Raw genomic sequence first — 18,628 nt, forward strand, 5'->3', positions numbered from 1 at the left:
AACAGGCCCTGGTCTGAGACTACTAGTAGATTCACAATGGCCAAGCATTTCTGAGTTACTTTGGAAACTGCACTTGCTGACTGCTGAAAGATATTCACTATAAAAATATCTCTGTGATTACACTCAGAAACAGAACAGCATCTAATAAAAAGAAGCCAAAATAAAGAGGAATGGGAACTAGACTCTCCTGTATATCTCACAGACAAATGCCAAAAATACAGTTCTTTGCGACTTAGTAAATATTAGTTTGTCCTGGGTCTACTCTGTTTTGTTTGGACTGGGAACATGTACTATAAAAGCAACAAACTCTGAATGCAGCAGGGAGAAGAGACTTCCCTAACGTGTTGGAAGTCTCCGGTCGCTCTCACGTCCCATCTACCACCCCAGTGTCAATCACACTCAGATAATTTCTAGTTGGCTCATTGATGCAAACAAAGTAACCCTTCAATTGTCCTCCTGAAACAAAACTCCAGGCAACCCAACAGCATCAAGGGAGCTGGCCTCTATTGCTGCAGGGAAGGAGACTCATTTGCAACTGATGAATATCATGTCTCTGTTGTTTGTTTAATAACACAACAGCATTTCTCCCCAGGAAAGCCAAAGAGATGCCTCTGAAATTTTTCCTAAAATGAAAATCAAAGTACACTTGTGAGTCTTCCTCTGCTGAAAAAATGTAATACATCTCGACAGAAGCAAATAGAGTTCCAGAAATACCAGCGCAGTTTCTCAGGGAGTATTAATACACCCTTAGGTTATCTCTGCAGTTTGCTTAAAATGGAATTCAGGATTTGGGGCTCCTCAAATAACTAAGGATATTATGTTAGTGCTACAGTGATTCACCTTGTGAGTACTCTAAAATGTCTTCCTAACAGCGCTGAGATTGTGAGTCATCGCTTCCTAGTTTAACCTGCACTTCAAAAATTACCAGGCTGTGGTGAGCAACAATCAGGACTTGTTAAAATGTGCAAGATCCAGGTCACCACAATTCCTGTGACTTCACCACACATCCACAATGTCAAAACAACCAACCACACCATTGTATAAATTGGCCCTGAGAGATAACACTGCAGAACAGCCCATAGGCAATTCCATAGGAGGAAACTGATCATCCGGCGACTCAATCACCCCTGCTGTTATTGATCATAGGGCATTAAGAGCATGCTGGGGAGAAAGCAGCAGGCTGTACATGTTAGAAACGCGGATCATGAAAACAAGCACTGTCCTTAACTGCTGAAGCTCCAATAACAAACAAGGATGCTGAGGAGACAGAGATTTGTGCTGCTTTAACCACATTACCATCACAGCATAGGTCTCTGTTTTTGTGCTTCTAGCTCATATGGCTGTGCACAAAACTAGAAATCTGAATTGTTTCTTTTAGGTTCATGGAAGCTAAAAGGGTCTGTCTAAGGCTTCCAGTAACTTCTTTACTCGAGCAAAACTTCAAATTCTATCAACTTCTCTACAAAACAAGTTGTGCAAACAAAACATGGGACATGTAGCCTATTTGTGATTTCAGCATTTCAAAAACAATGTAATGTGAACTGTCTATACTTGGCCTGATTGCTGGTAGCTAGGGATCAAAGCCAGGTTCTGTAGTGTGGACAGCCAGGCATGAGATGCAGAGGCAGGACAACCTACAGATGAGGAACAAGCAGAGCTGTTTTTGGTGAAGGTACTCACCAGGACTGAGTACTGGCACCTTTTTTTGGTTCTCCCAGGTCCTGATACTCATACACCAGCCTGCCCCACTCAGCCAGACAAAGAGAGAGGAGGAGGTAGGCTGGAGCTGGCATGCACAGAGCCTCTGAGGTGGGCACACAGGGGCCCAAGCTGCCAAGGGTGGGGCAGTTGAACAGGCTTGAGCGCACAATAATTCAAGGTAATGGACATGGGCCCAGATGTGCACAAATATGGGAGTGCTCTGAGCCACTACGACTGAGCTGGGTGGGGAAAAGAAGCCTTGCCACCCTGTGAGCTGAGTGGATGGGAGCTGCCTGCTCTCTTCCTCCCTTGAGGGCAGGGATGGGGAACGTCCGGCCCGGGGGCTGTATGTGGCCCCCGAGGACATTTTCAGTGGCCTTCAGGAGCTCCAGGGCCCAGCCGCGGAGGTGCAGCACAGCGCGGCCCTCCCCAAGGGTGTTCCTGGGGCCACGGCGCCCTTTGGACTTCCTCTCATCAACTGTTGGTTGACGAGAGGAGGGGGGAGGGGGAGGGACGCTTCCCCCAAGGCTGCCCCAAGGCTGCAGCATGCAGGAACACCGTGGCACACTGTAAGCCCCTCTTGCCGCCTCTCAAGCGGCGAGGGGCGGGGAGAGGTCAGTGGCTCCCAGCGGCGGAACATGCGCGAAGGAGCCGATCAGGCTTGGAGGGCCTTTTGTGGACTTGGGTTGGGCAGGTGGGAGGGCGTGGAGGTTGGGGCCCGGTCGTGCTGGGCTACATGTGCTGCCGTGTGTGTTGGAAGAGGCGGAGAGCCTGGGGCCCGGTTGCGTGGGGCCGGCATGTGCGGGTGTGTGTGTGTGGGGGGGGGAAAGGCTTTTCTCTCTTCCTCTTTTTCTGTCACTTTCTCCTTTCTCCCCCTCGTCTCTTTCTTTGTCTGTCTCCTTCCGTCCTTTTCTCCCCCTCCATTTCTGTTTTCCTTCCTTCCTCCCTTCCTTCCCTGAGGATCGGCTGTGGGCTGCGCCCCCCTGGCGCCTCGTTTGCTCAGGGCCCACCGCTGGCTGCCCTCCTGCCTGGGGGGGAGGGAGGGGGGAGTGGGGCTGCCCTCCAGGCCTTCTCTGTGTTGTCTCTCTTGTGGTTGCCAACCTCCAGGTGGTGGCTGGAGACTTGGCAACCCTAGCCTCTCCCCACCCCTGCGCCGGGAGATCTACACCTGGTTATGGCCCCCGAATGAGTTTATAAATGAGCAAATGGCTCTTGGCAGGAAAAAGGTCCCCCACCCCTGCTTTAGGGTGTGGGGCGCGCTGGGTGATGGCAGGCCAAGTGACAGGATGAGCTGCCATGGCCCCAGGCATGGAAGGAACTGCAACCCCCCCCCCATACACACACAAGATGGGTGAATGTGGAGAGTGGCAGTGGTGGTGGAGAAGCTCACAGTGGAAGAGGCCGGATAGGGGAGGTCAGCAGTGGAGAAATATCTGGCCATTGCCTGCCCTTCCTCCAACCACACCACTAACAAGGCTGGGCAGGTGGAAGAGGCCAGGCATGGGGAGGTAGCCTCGCTCCCTCCCTCCAGGGTTACCAGGCTGAGCAGGAAAACTGGCAGAAGGGGTGGGAACAGGGTGAGGGGGGAGATGTTGCAACCCTATATAGGAGTACTAGCATTTGTTTATTGTTTTACAAAAAATGCACTGGGAACCAGGATATGAAGCCACATCTAAAAAGGAGGAATCAGAAGTCAGGCCACGAAGATTGGCCATCAGTGACCAAAGGGCCCTGAAATCAGAAGGCACAACAGGATGGGCCATCTAAGAGTTTTATTTTTGGCAAAGCTGGAGATTACATGCAAGATAATTAGGTTGGTTTGTTGTCCTGCAAATAAGTTGTAAAAGCAACTCTGCTTTAATATGCTTACTGAGGAAGAAGCTTTCCAAAGGATAAAACGCAGACTATTAGATATAGGACTTCAAGATCAAACTAGTGCTGCTAATAAAACCTGCTCCCCATTAAATTTAGGGGTACCCTTTGATGTTTACCAGCCCTCTCCATACTTATCTCACTTGTGTGATCCATCTCAACGTATAGCTATCTCTCTGGCCAAATTTAATGTTTTGCCATCTGCGCTACTTGAAGGCAGATTTCGGAAAACTCCTCTGTCTGACAGGCTCTGCCCATGTGACAATAATTGTATAGAAACAGTTGCTCACATGTTATTTTATTGTAGTTTCTACACAGAATCTCATAATGAACTGAGAGCCAGCGTGGTGTCGTGGTTAAGAGCGGTGGTTTGGAGCAGTGGAGTCTGATCTGGAGAACCGGGTTTGATTCCCCACTCCTCCACATGAGTGGCGGAGGCTAATCTGGTGAACTGGATTTGTTTCCCCACTCCTACACACGAAGCCAGCTTGATGACCTTGGGCTAGTCACAGCTCTCTCAGCCTCACCTACCTCACAGGGTGTCTGTTGTGGGAAGGGGAAGGGAAGGGGATTGTAAGCCAGTTTGATTCTCCCTTAAGTGGCAGAGAAAGTCGGCATATAAAAACTAACTCTTCTTCTTCTTTTTCTTCTTCTTCTCCTCCTCTTCCTCCTCCTCCCCCCTCCTGTTGGTAAATAGACTGAATGTCTCAGATTCTTTTAACGTTCTCTATTTATTGAACAATCGTTCGCCCCAAATATTGGAGATGGTGGCACAGTTTTTAAAGTTTGTTTTAAAAGCCTGCCAAACAGCTAACTAGATGGCAGTATCAACAAACTGTATTTCTCAATGTAACTACCTTTTAACCATATTATAAAGGGTACTTTTTAACCTTTCCATTCCTTTTGTAATGTTTTGAATTGTGTTTTTATGCCAATAAAGGAATGATGATGATGATGATGATGAACTCTGCTTTAAACGTAAGGAAAACACAGAAGAAGCAACAGGGAAACTCATGGTTCTTTCTCATGTGCAGGGTGACCTTAATAATGTCTCTGGGGTTAATGGGTGTCTATAATGGTACTCGTGACAGCAGTAGTAATAGGAGCAGGCATTGTTACTAGAGACAGTGGCTTTGGAGTAATATTCAGTGCATTCACAAACAGCTCACATTTGCTAATCAAGACATTTTGCTCACACCCTTGCAGGCTGTGCATGGTCATTATTTAAGGCTCTTTACAAGCGGAATCAATTATCATTAACTGTCAGTAAGACTATGTTTGTGCTATCGATTACAGTGCTTCCGTCGTGTGAACTGCTAGGTGCGCTTTGCTCAGAAAGCATTTACTTCTGGGCATTGTTCAGGTATTCCTAATATAAGAAGGGGAGGGAAGGCAGCATGGTACAGCCCGATCTCGTCAGATCTCGGAAGCTAAGCAGGGTTAGTATTTGGATGGGAGACCACCAAGAAATACCAGGGTTGCTGTGCAGAGGAAGGCACTGGAAAACCACCTCTGTTAGTCTCTTGCCTTGAAAACCCCATAAGGGGTTGTCATAAGTCGGCTGCGACTTGACGGCATTTTACACACGCACAATATGAGAAGTACTTTTGAACCAAAATCTGTTGGGGAGCTTTTTTGTAAGCAAAAATAATGTGTGCTGGTAGGAATTAGCAAAAGAAGAAACAAATGCAGCCACACAAACCAGCTTTTTTTGTGGCAACTGTGCCACTCCAAAGGATGTTTGGCTTCCATCAGCCTGCTTGTTTTGTCTTTCACGCCTATTAAAATGTCTTGGACATTCATCCTGTAAGACTGCACTTGCATTACCTTAATAACTATGGACACTACTCAGGCCTGATATGCAGCCCATCCCTGACCTTGAGGGCTCAAAGTCCTTAGGAGGAGTGCAGGGGCCTGTGCCAGCACCTGTGCTACTTGTGCCAGTGCCTGTGCCCCTTACGCCAGCAAGACTGGCATGGATGTCGCCCTCCCCGCATTTCTATAGCAGCGCAGCCCTGGGACACCAGCTCAGCCTCCCACCAGCATCCTGATGGTGCACTTCCATGTGCCGTCTTCCCAGGGGGTGTTCCTGGGGCGGTCCAGGGGAGGAGCCACCTTTAGGCAGCCTCCTGAGCTCTTTCAGGCTGGGAATGCCCCCATTGCCCTCACCTCGATGTACGTCACCTCTTTAGGTGCCGTATCCCTGTGAAACCCTATGGAGCAGTCCCACGGGACTCAAGGGTATGGGCAGAACTTTGGCTTCGGGGGGGGGGTGCTGAATCCTCCTTTGGAGGCAGCACAGTCGCACTGCCTCCAGCCATCGGCTCAGCCCTTCCCCTCAGGAATGGGCTGTTAGGACACTGTATACATTTTTAGAAGGATAATTAAGAATAATTCAATAGAAGACATAAACCCTTAGTAGTCAAAGATGAAGTTAATAGACATAAGCAGGACATGGCAGTCTGTAGCCACAGATCTTTTACAAGTTTACAGTTTTGAAATGCTTTAATTCCACATTGTGAGACACCTTATAAATTAATCTTATTAATAAAAAAAGGAAACAATGGCTGGAAACAGGTGATCTCCCCACACCCCAAGATCTAATTAGAGAGAATTAAACCTAAGCATAGTTACCTATAATGGGCATACTCATTCCAGAATCATCTCTGGTTAAACAGGTTTTGGAGTGATTCAAAAACCTCCAAAATCTGTTTGACAAGAAATATGTGCATAGCATGATGCATCTCTCATATCACCTTCAACCAAAAAAACATTTCTATGGCTTGGATCCAAAACCTTGTCTCTGCTTGTGCGCACAGTATTCAACTGGCCAAATTACTATCTCAGTATCCAGATCTGGAGTGCTGTAAGCTGAAGGAGGCAGACAGCCCTTCATTATACTATCACATTTTTCAGCATGACAACATGGAGCATATACCCATTGCTCAATACAGGCAATGTAGATCAAATGTATGTGGTGTGTGTCTCAAATCTTGTTAGGTATACCAGATGCTGAGTCTGATGCAGAGTTCCCCATTCCTGTAAAATGCCTTTCCTTTACAAACTAACACACCATCCTCACATGTTCCAAGGATTTCTCCTCTCTGAGCTTGCAAGAAGTGATTTTTTAAAAATCTCAGTGTGACATTTCAATAAATAATCATGTTTTCCCTCTGAACAACCAGCTAGACATAGCAAACTCTAATTAACAACATGATGCGTAATACTGCTTGGCACAACTATCCTTTGTCTATGAATCGGATGATGCAAGCACCCTTCTAACGGCAATTCAAAGCAACATCTAATTATAATTACATGCTAGCTTGATTAGAAGCTCTCGATTGCGTCATGCCTTGCAAGTCTGCATGACCAAAAGAGACTAACAAAAGCTGCACCTGGACTGACATTATGCTATGCCTGCTAGACAGAAGCGCATCCAAAATAAGAAGAAAAAAAACCATCAGCAACATCCATTTCAAAGCTGTGTTACTAAAGAGATTCAAACTTGATTAAACTGCATCACCATGAACACAGAATTATGGACAGCAATTATGTTTGTATCAACTCAATTTCTTCCAGGAGAAATCTTTGCTTTTCAGATTTTGTTTTAAGCAACATAATTATTACAGATAATTAATGGCTCCATCCTAAACCCTGGACAATGATGCATTGCTGACGCTGGTGTAGCTATTTGTTATCCTACACTTTTCTTGCAGAGAAAGGAAATGCCACCAAAAAAAAAGACCTAATTCCAAGGAGCTCAGGGCACACCAACTGCACTGGAGTCTACAGGGACGGTGAGCAGAGTGGTAAGCTAACACCATCCTGTGATGCCCCTTCTCCATTCACACAGAGTGCCTACCACCTTCTATATCCTCTCTCTCTCAGGTTCAGGGTTACAACTAGGTCAGGACATCTCATTTCCTGCCCTTCTCATCTCTCAAAACATTTAGAGAGCTATGACAATTTCACACCTCAGGTCCTCTCTCTCACTTACAGAGGTAACCACAGACAGGGTAGGCCAGCCCAGTTTATTAACAGGTCCTCACTCACACAGAGTTTTTGGGGTTGGGGCTCAAATACTGCTCCATTTACATACTGCCACCATTTATTCATATCCTATAATACATATATATGGAGCCCCGTGGCGCAGAGTGGTAAGCTGCAGTACTGCAGTCAAAAGCTCTGCTCACGACCTGAGTTCGATCCCGACGGAAGTCGGTTTCAGGTAGCCAGCTCAAGGTTGACTCTGCCTTCCATCCTTCCAAGGTCGGTGAAATGAGTACCCAGCTTGCTGGGGGTAAAGGGAAGATGACTGGGGAAGGCACTGGCAAACCACCCCGCAAAACAAAAAGTCTGCCTAGAAAACGTCGGGATGTGACGTCTCCCCATGGGTCAGGAATGACCTGGTGCTTGCACAGGGGACCTTTACCTTTTTTATAATACATATATAGACCAAGATATTAACTTGTGTGTGTTTCTTTCCTTGAGACACACAGCCCACAGTGTTAAACAAAATAAGAAGTTAACTTGTATTTATGGTATGAACATAACACTGAAGAAAGTAAGGTAGAAGTTACGTTTCGTTTCCACTAAACTTTTGAACTGTGGACCTAGTCTCATAATCGGGATCCTTTGTTGCAAATTGACTGTTTTCAGCTAGCTCTAGGCAGCTCTTCTTCACAGTTCCACTCAGACATCCTCTTTTCCCTCTCAACTTTCTCACTGCCTACTCCCAACTGCACCCTTAACTCCCCAACAGTCTGTCAGCTCTCACTGGTGGCTCTTAGGGAGCGGCCTGTCCATCACGCACCCCTATGCTAGCCAGATATGGAAACAGTCAACCAACACAAGGCAATGCGGGCGCAACTCCCTGATGTCACCCTGACCTCATCCACCCTCAGAACAGGAGGAAACCAACAAAGGCAACACAGCACCCAGAACTGTTTGCCCTATAGGTACCCTGTAGCTATCCACACTCCTGGGAGCTCTGTAGGCACAGGGGGTGAATCTCTTCCTGCAAACGTGTATCTTCCTGACAAAAAGACACACCAAGAAAAATCAGGGTCATTCTAACTATATCTCCCAGATGCCTATACAGTTCATTCAGCAGAAGGAACCCCTTGGCAGGGTATTAGCTGGGATTTGCTGCACGGATCATGTCTCTCCTTGATGCAGCAACTTTGTTGGCTAAAGGTTTGTTTCCAGGCCCAATGCTCTATGCTGACTTAAAGCCCTAACAGCCTTGGGCTCGTGTATCTGAGAGACTGCCTCTACTCATAGTTTGAGATCCTCTGGGAAAGCCTTCTTCACATGCTGACCCAACATGAGGTGAGGCTGTTTTCTGGTCATTGCTGCTTTTGTTGATGTAGTTTGTTGCTATAATTTTTAAATGAAAAATATTAAACCTGGCTAAAACTCCAACAGCGCATTCCTGAGATTCGGTGTGGGGGAATGGCGAGGGAGAGGCGCAGCTGTGCCGCCTCCTAAAGCCGTTCCCTGCATGCCAAAAAACAAACAAAAGCCTTTAAGCGGCTTTCTTTTGTAAAACGGAGGCTTCTTGCCCCAAAGAGAAAAGCAAAGCTGCGCTTGCTAAAAAGCAGGCACAGCCTCGTTCTTCTCCGCGCCGGCATTCACGGGGCGAAAGGGGACAGGAAGTTGCCTAATGGCAGCGCCTCCCCCCAGCCCGCCCTGGGAACGCCTTCTGGGATGCCGGGACATCTCCTGGGACACTGGCGCGGCTTTTTACGCTGGTGGGACGCCAGCGGATGACCCCGCCGGCGTTCTGGGGTGGTGCTGCCATGGCAGTGCCCAGCGACTGGCGTCCAGGCCTCCTCCCTGACTGGAACTGTCAGTATGCATGCCAGATGTTCTGCCACTGATCACAGAAACCTCAAGGACACAATTCCATGTAGCATGTGAAACTGTTATGAGAAGGAATTTGGTGAAACTGTCCCCTCTTCTACCAATGAAGCCTTGGTTCAGTGGAAACACCACTATCAGAAAAATGACATGTTTGCTTGGTTCCTCCTCACAGCAGCCCCAATCCCACACCCCATTTTGTCCATGAAATCTCCAGTAGCAGCTTGTCAGTGGTCTTGAGGGGGCTTCTGCAGGAGAGGGGTGGGGAAAACCTACAGCCACAAGCACCATTGCAGAACCTAAACCTGTTCTTTTTGCATCCTTGGTAGGTCCAGAACTCTATATCATCATCATCATCATAAACCTTTAATGGCATAAAAATTATTACAATTGTTACCAAAAGGGATCATAAAACATAAAATCAGTGAAATAAAACAAAGAACAATATAATCAAATATCAGAGCTTGCAAGTTTTTGCACTTTCATCACATCCACTAGAAAATTGGCAACACCCTCAGTAATCTCCGGTACTGAATCATTCAATAAAAATTGACATTATACTTTATTATACAGGTGATGTTTTGAATATAACCAACTTTTTAATCATTTCCCATGGGATGTTTTGTATAGAGAACAGTCAAACAGTATGTGTTCAATTGTATCCAGGGAGTTGGAACCACAGGGACAAATCCGTTCCTGTATTGGGATTTGGTGGTACCTTCCATACAGCATCCTTGATGGAAAGGCATTGACCCTTGCAAGAGAGAATGCTCTACGGAGGATAGGGATATCCAGATTGTAAAAGTAGTGGGGAATACTGTCAATTTTATTCATAAGTCCCAACATTGCTGAAGAGCAAACATAAGGTTGGATTGGGTGCATCTTTTGAAGCTCCATATCTAAGAGACGTTGTTTAATAATTTTTAAAATGTGGGCTTCAGTAGTTGGAGCCAAATCTTCCAAAGAAACTCCGATAGATCTTATTTTGGTCAAAATTATACAATCCCAGGAGGTATCAGAACTCTATATGGTGAGCAGGGTAGAACCTTTCTTGGTAAATGAAGAAGCCGTTTTTTTTAGCCCCAAAATTCTGCTAAGGAGCTTTAATTTATTTATTTTTGGAGATTCACAGTTCCACCATCACTGACCCCCTCTCTGAGATGGGTTTTGCTTAAGTAGAAGCCAGAAATATTTCCCTTAACAGGGGCTGGAAAAGGACTGCTAGTTTATTGCTGGCCAGAATGTTTGAAGATGAGGTAAGAATGGTCTTTATTCACAGTCTTCATAGTTCATTTTGATTTCAAGAGTTTTTTTGAGGCACCTTAGGAAAGTTGCACTATTATAGTCCTTGCCTGCTTCAGTAAGTCTTTGCATTTATTTGTGATTGTGTTTAAATCACTAACTCTGTTCAATCACTGAGTGGAAAACCCTTATGTCTCTAATCTAAATTTAAAATGACTGAAAGTAATGGATGCTGTTTCTTCGAAGTAGGCTGCTGTTCAAATTGGAGGAGTCTAGGGTTGCCAGCTTTGAAACTGGTCCCTCTACCTGTCTCTTTAATATCCACTTGATCTGCAGCAAATACCAGATGATGTAATTTATCTCCATACCATGAAAAGCTTCAGCGCCCATTTCCACACAGTAAGCCTCTGCTGAAGGACAGGACATTTCTCTCCAGGCATGTCAGCAGCCTTAAACATTTATGAGCTGAAGGCCTATCAAGCATGCATGTGTGTACAATCCAGCTTGCCATCCACAATGTCATAGTCTCTATAAAAACACATGCACATTTCAATAACTGTAACACATGCTCGATAAAGCTGAACACCCTTACCATTCTTTTCATCTCCTTGGAGACTTGGTTAGTACCAAGATGGTTATAAAAGGAGCGATCCACTCCCCAGTGTGGAGGATTGTGGCCAATGGAATTAGTACGCTGACGGTTCATTTTGGCTATTGTTGCTTTTTCATCTTTCTAGAAAAAAAACACAGCAATAACAGAAATTGATTTCTGAAGTGTGTTAATACATTTTGAAAAGGTTCTGGCCAGCATATTACTCGAGGACTAACAGCACAGAATCTTCGCCTGCTCATTTTATCAATGTCTTATTGCCGTTAATTCTAACAACTAAGCATTTATACCACATTATCACAGGTTTGAGATTCACCATTTTTAGAGATTGCCCATACATGGCCATAGTCCAACTTGTAAAACTATTTGTCGGGAAAGGGTGGGGTATAAACTGAATTAAATAAATTAAAAAACCAATTCCCAGCAACAAAACAGTTGGCTTGTGAATAAAATGCAATTGATTTGCGCTCATACAAAACTGAACATGGCCACAATAAAATATAAACGCTAAACAAGAGCCAAATCACAGAAAGATCAGCAAAGAATAGTGAAACCTCATGACAGCCATATGCCCTTCTCTTTTCTGAATAAAAGAAACATTGTTTAATCTCAAAGAGCTCAAAATATGAACTTCTTAGTAACAGAATGCTAAGGAAACACTGGACAGCCACCAAAAGGGATGTTCAAATGATTCTAATAATACAATAATATGAAGTCACTTAGTTGTATTTTTGGTTGGCTTCTCCCCTTTTCTAAGTAGCTACATTGATTTTTTTTACACTCTTATTCTTTCTATTTCTGCCCTTTAATCTTACACTGAATACATATCTACAGATTTAAAAAATCTAATTTGAAGCCAAAAAAGAAACAAGAGCTAATCAGCAATCCATTATTTATTGCCTTGAACAATAAATGTGATGTTGTCCATAAATTTTATTATAGCTTCACTAGGAGTTTTGCGATCAGTAATAGTCTAAAAAACATCCATAAATCTACCCTTCAGCCTATAAAAGGAAACGCATTTCATTATATTATAAATACTTCCATATTTCATTACATTGTAAATACTTCCATATCAAGAGATAAGAGATGCCATGCAAAGAGTTTTCTGCAGTGATGAAGCCCTTCGCTGAGTTACAGAGAACAATTTACCCCCCCAAAAAATGAGCATTTGTATTAAAAAAAATGCTGTATAAAAACTAAGCATGTATTTATTTACTGTCAGTACAGTAGCTTGCTATGTCCTGAGGTTTTCCAACATATCTTGATGCTGCATCATCACTGGAACAGGAAGTGGGAAAAGCAGGAATGCTGCCATGTCCTGCAATACCAAGAATTATATGACCCTAGAGCAGTGCCCTCCAACCCTTCCACATTCAGAACCCACCCGACCACAGTATTATCAAGACTACGCTACTGCAATGCACTGAACATTGGTCTCCCCTCAGAATCAACTCAGAAATTCCAACTGGTCTAGAATGCTGCAGCTTGACTATTAACGGGAGCTAGATGGAACATGCCTATTACTCCCATTCTAAAGATGCTCCATTGGCTGCCCATTTATTACTGAGCTCAGTTTAAGGTATTGGCTATCACATACAAAGCTCTTCATGGTCTTGGCCCCACTTATTTATGGGACCACTTTTCTCTCTATGCACCATGAGAACTCTGTTCATGTCAACAGGGGCCTTTGCAGGTGCCAATCTGCAAATGGGCAAAATCAACAACTATTGGTACACATGCTTTTTCCATTGTGGATTCCACTTTGTGGAATGGCCTGCCCAAGAAGGTCAGAAAAGCTCCCAGTCTCCTGGCCTTCTGCAAATGATGGCCTTCTGCAAAATGGAACTATTCAAGAGAGCTTTTCTGTGCATGTAATATGACTGCACCGTTCCAAATTATTCACAAACTTACTTGCATAAATGATTGGGACTTGAGGTCTATACTGCAATGTATTGAGTACTGTAAGTAGGATCCTATTATGTAATTTATGTACAGCTCGCTGTGGCATGTTAATACTTCAGAACATAAGAACATAAGAAAGGCCCCGCTGGATCAGACCAAGGCCCATCAAGACCAGCAGTCTGGTCACACAGTGGCCAACCAGGTGCCTCTAGGAAGCCACAAACAAGCCGACTGCAGCAGCACCATCCTGCCCGTGTTCCACCACACCCAAAATAATAGGCATGCTCCTCTGATACTAGAGAGAATAGGTATGCAGCATGACTATGCTACTTATGCTATGGTTCCATTTCTTTCTGGTGCTTTCAGACTTGATATCCTAATGAATTAGTTATTGAATGCCCCATTTTGTTGTTTGTACTGAGTCACTATGTGCAATGTGACTTGAGTCCCTGTGAGAAAGGAGGACTATAAATAAATAAATAGCTAGCTAGCTAGATAACATTCTGACTTCATATAGATAAATACCTTAAATATTGTCGAAGGCTTTCACGGTCAGAGTTCATGGGTTCTTGTAGGTTATCCGGGCTGTGTAACCGTGGTCTTGGTATTTTCTTTCCTGACGTTTTGCCAGCAGCTGTGGCAGGCATCTTCAGAGGAGTAACACTGAAGGACAGTGTTACTCCTCTGAAGATGCCTGCCACAGCTGCTGGCGAAACGTCAGGAAAGAAAATACCAAGACCACGGTTACACAGCCCGGATAACCTACAAGAACCAAAATACCTTAAATGTTAAAACAGCTCATATGAGGAGAGGTGTTTTTTGTGGTGGCACCTCACCTGTGGAACTAGACTCCATTGTTATAGGAGGACCCATAGGTCCATAGTGGAGCATCTGCTTTGCATGAGAACTTTCCAGGTTCAACCCCAGCACCTCCAGTTAAAAGGACCAGGTAGTAGGCGACATGAAAGACCTCTACCTGAGGCTCTGGAGAACTGCTGCCAGCCAGATAGAACTACTAACCTGGATAGATCAGTGATATAGGGCAGCTTCATGGGTGTTCATGCCTATACACTATATGCCTACTGCCTCTTTGTTACATTTTCACTGTCAGTTGGAAAATGTTTTCATTCTCTCAGGCTGTTAATGACTACTGTGTGGCTGGAATTCTTTAGATTTTATTGCTGCTAAATTAATTTTATATTTATTTTTATCCTGCTTATATTTTATCTATTGCTAAATTAGTTTTTTTAATGTTTAACGTTTTTTCTTAGTGCTATATTGCAGTTAGTTTTACTGGCTGGCTGTGATTGCTTTTATTGGTTGATTTAGTACATCTTATAATGTGGCACGTAAACAATGCAAATAAAGAGAACTCTTGCAATTTTGCATATTTTAGGTCATAATGAACTGATCTGGGTCTGCTACAGCGTGTACCAGATAAAAACGGCATGAGAAAGGGCTGTGTTGACATCTGTGAGCCAAACTGCTTATGCTAAATAAAGCACCCTCTGCAAACAAGCCAACTTTGCTGTCAATTGTAAAACTTCTTGGCAGAAACGCTTCCAACTTCAGTTGCTGACAAACGAGGTCATCAACCTCTTGGAAAAAATGCAGAGCACTCCTTTCTACCAGAACATTGTAGCCAATCTAAAAATTAAGCCATAGAAACTACAGCCTTTTATGCCAGTTTAAATTAACACTAACCTCCACTGGGGTTAATCACCTCCCAACTAATTGATCAAGGATCAGGATTCCAATTATTATCTATTCAGAAGTGACAACCAGCCTTTCCTTGGACTCACAGATTATAGAGTATATCATATTTATTTTTAAGAATTTAAAGAAGACTAATTACAGTACCTCTTAGAGAAAAATCTGCACTTTTGTACTTTAACGCTAAAAATGTATATAGGTCACTGTGTTTATGTAATTTGTTTCTTCTGCAACATCTAAATGATTTAAAGGCCAACTTACAAGCACTTAAACCGTTTCTGGAAGGGAAACTTATGGTACAGTCTCAGAAATATTTTGTCCATTGATACTGGTCCTTTTGTTTTTTATGTGAATGTATTACTATGGACCAGGGCCAAGCTAATTTAGCTATGTGTTAGCACATAAATTCTCCCCATCTGAATTACTTACTTACCACAAATATGCTTCATCAACACAGAGCAAAGAAAATACATATGGCAAGTACTGCATAGGAATAGATTGCAAGCAGGGTAGAGAAAGCAGATAATACAGTAGAGATCAAATTAACATCTTTTTGTATCTGACCGTTCTTTCTCTAGGTACCTTTGGTCTTCCTTTTGATTGACGTGCTTGGTTTTGCTGGGCTAACTTGCAGACAAGTTGCTCAGTACTTGTGTGTAAGTTGATCTCTGACTGACCTGCGATACTGTGACAAATCTAATGAGGACTTCGCCTTTCCAGTTTCGCTATGTGGTACATTCCAGACTCATTTGTTTTTGTTTTTGATAGCAAGATCACAGCTGTAAGCCCATATGAACTGGACTTGCTTAAACTGGGCTGAAGCTCATGAAAACCAAAATAGATGATAATGCTTTATAGAAGGATCACATGCAAGTCATTTTGTTTGTTCAGCTGGATGAATTTCTGGGACACCATTTGGAAAACAATTAACTCAACCTCCAAGGAGTTGTTGGGAGTCGTTTCTGACTTAGAGGTCATTGTCAATATCTCTGTTCCAATACACTGCAATTGCTCTTACACAAGGAAACTCTCAGGCTCCCTAACCCCAAAGCCAGTAGGACAAAATCCTAAAATAGCCTTTATTATTCTATACTGGAAGGTATTTTATTGGCCCATAAGTATTACATGTCCAGCCATAGTCTCCATGCAAGGAACATCCGCTATCTTGACTATATGCTTTTGTGTCAATAACAGGAACCCAGACACGACTCACAGGAACCCATTACATGGCTATTTTATGGAAACTGTTGGAATAGGTTCAAATGGACACATCATTAAACAAATCATACACAAGAAAGTAATTGAAGAAGAAAGGGAAAAAAACCAAGAGGAATGGAAGCAAAAGTTAAGCAATGGAACTCTGCCCATGTTTATTTCTCTAGCCAACAAGTTGAGAGGGATGGGAGGCCTTCTTATACTTCATTACAGAAGGGTAAAATGCTCCTATAGGGAATATGCCAAACAATAAAGTTTTTTAAAGACATTGAGTAAGGGGAGAGGGACAGCAAGTGAGATTCACTGTTGTACTTTTGATACAGTCTGTGGCTAAACGGGCCCCACGGACGCTTCACTCCTTAACGGGGGATGCAGAATTTACTTCACTCCGCTAACCAAAATAAGATTCCTTTTATTGCCACAACCATCAGACCATTGAAGAAAAAGTGCCTGGCCATCTACTACAAAGTGCCCTGGACACAGAGGAAGCCTTGGGAGTTTTACCTCATAGAGTAATTTAGATCCAGGCAGGAATCTATCCACCAGGGCCAGTTCGCTGCCCAAGCATCCCGAGTCATTGCTTGGGGGGCCACAGTGAAGGACGCAGGAGGCCTGGGCTGCTCCAGTCATTGCCTTCTAGCCCCAAGGGGTGGCTGTGGAGACTTTCTGCCAGTTATTGAAGCAAGAGCAGCACATGTGTACTGCTGCTACCAGAAGCTGTTCAGCATGTGTAGGAGCAAGTACATCCCTCCTCCCCTTTCATGGTGCTGCTTCCTGGCTCCATGATAGGTAGCCTTCGAGTCAGGAAGCAACTTCACTTCTAAGAAAACACATGAATCTCATCACATTCAGTTTGACTGCCACATTTCCATTTTCTTCATCATCACTGTAATGAATTCACAGAGGGATATCTGGTTGGGTCATTCTTAAAGACAGAGTGTGAGACTGAGTGGTCTCCAGGTCTGATTCAATAAAACAAGTCTTATGTACTTAAAATAAGAGCAGACATTAGCTTACTTTATAAGGACTCCACCACTACCATGAGTTTCTGAAGGCTATCAGCCTATTAGCCTACAGAGATTTTGAATTATATGACATGTCTGGGGATTTTTGAGTTAATTTTCTATATTGCTTCTTTCTCCTAGAAGCACTTGGTCCCAGTTACTCATATACACTGCTTGAACTGCTCGTATACATTTCTCACGATGGCTGTTTCTTACCCTTTTTTGGCTACATTGTACAATGAGGAAGGTCTCTATGCTGTGTTCCTTGAGATAAGCATTGCGCTCCCCTCCAAAACCAAGCTCCACTTCATAGTCACCATTCAGATAGTTCAACGTAGCTTTTGTTATGTGGATCCGCCTTGAATGAAAACAAAGGCAACCAAATCATAAAAGTCATTAGTTACTTTAAAAAAGTCAAACAAGTAATCAATGAACAGTTTAAACCTGGGAAATATTACGTAGGCTACAATGGTCAGACTGCAGCAAGATTCTGTCCTGCTCTTGGGATCTTCCCATAAAAATGTTGCTTTGCGTGGAACAAATATGCACAATCAAAAAGAAAACATAGCTATCGTAGGCCCTTCTATTAAGAAGTAAACATTGACTGTAAAAACACTAGAAAAATACTACTATTTTGTATGCTTAACATACAAAATGTTCAGTTGTAAGACACCAATGTCTATCATCTACAACTCAACTAAAAGTATATGTGATTCATTGATCCTGTTATCTATTCATGCAATGCCTTAAACCTCCGCCTTACCATTAATATTATTAGGGTTATTTCCACACAGGGATTTGTCTCCGAGTAGAACACAGCATGCTCTCACTTTATTGGGGAGCTACCACACAACTGTTTCCAAGCATGATGGGTCTACTGGGACTTTCCCCTTCAAGTCACAGCTCTGACTTCCTCTACTCTGACTTAAAAGGGGAAACCGCACTGGTAACTGCAAGCATAGCCTCTGTGTGAATGCTCTGTCAGCAGCCAGTCCATGGATGCGGCAGAACCTAGCACTGCTTTAAAATGCCAGCAGTAAGCTCCCGCACTCCCCCCACCTTTTAGCCCTTTAGAAATTCGAACCCGAGTCTCTGAGATCCTAAATCGTGGTAGGATATTCTAACCACTACACATACTGCTTCCATCCTTCATGCTTCTTGTATGCAGATATATAATTGGCGGGCTTACTAACATGAAACCCTATTTCCAGAGCATTTCATTTCATTTCATTAACCTTTATTGGCATACCAAAAGACAGAGATAGAAAAACAACAACAATATACCTCCAAAGGGCAATACATATAAGTTACAAGTCGGGTTAATAAAACTTTTCTTGTTCTTTAAGAACTCCTGTAAGAAATTCACCCACGGTAGCCGTAATTTTAGGATCATGGTCACCCAAAAGAAATTTGTATTTCACTTCATTACTCCTGTATGTCTTGTACTGGAGCAAAGTAGATAGCAGTTTATCCTGCAGAGTCACATAGAAGAGGCAATCTAAAA

General features: G+C 43.7%; 1 protein-coding gene across 1 annotated transcript in view; it reads right to left on the bottom strand.

Annotated features, from left to right (window-relative positions):
- Positions 1 to 18,628, bottom strand: part of ADCY5 (adenylate cyclase 5) — a 288,285-nt gene that overhangs the window by 61,922 nt on the left and 207,735 nt on the right. The window contains exons 7-8 of the mRNA XM_056861373.1: positions 17,341 to 17,482; positions 11,270 to 11,410 (exon numbers count right to left, since the gene is read on the bottom strand). Of these exons, the coding sequence (XP_056717351.1) occupies positions 11,270 to 11,410; positions 17,341 to 17,482 (283 nt within the window). The remainder of the gene's footprint in view (positions 1 to 11,269; positions 11,411 to 17,340; positions 17,483 to 18,628) is intronic.

Source organism: Euleptes europaea, chromosome 15, assembly GCF_029931775.1.
Source record: "Euleptes europaea isolate rEulEur1 chromosome 15, rEulEur1.hap1, whole genome shotgun sequence".
Classification (NCBI taxonomy): Eukaryota; Metazoa; Chordata; class Lepidosauria; order Squamata; family Sphaerodactylidae; genus Euleptes; species Euleptes europaea.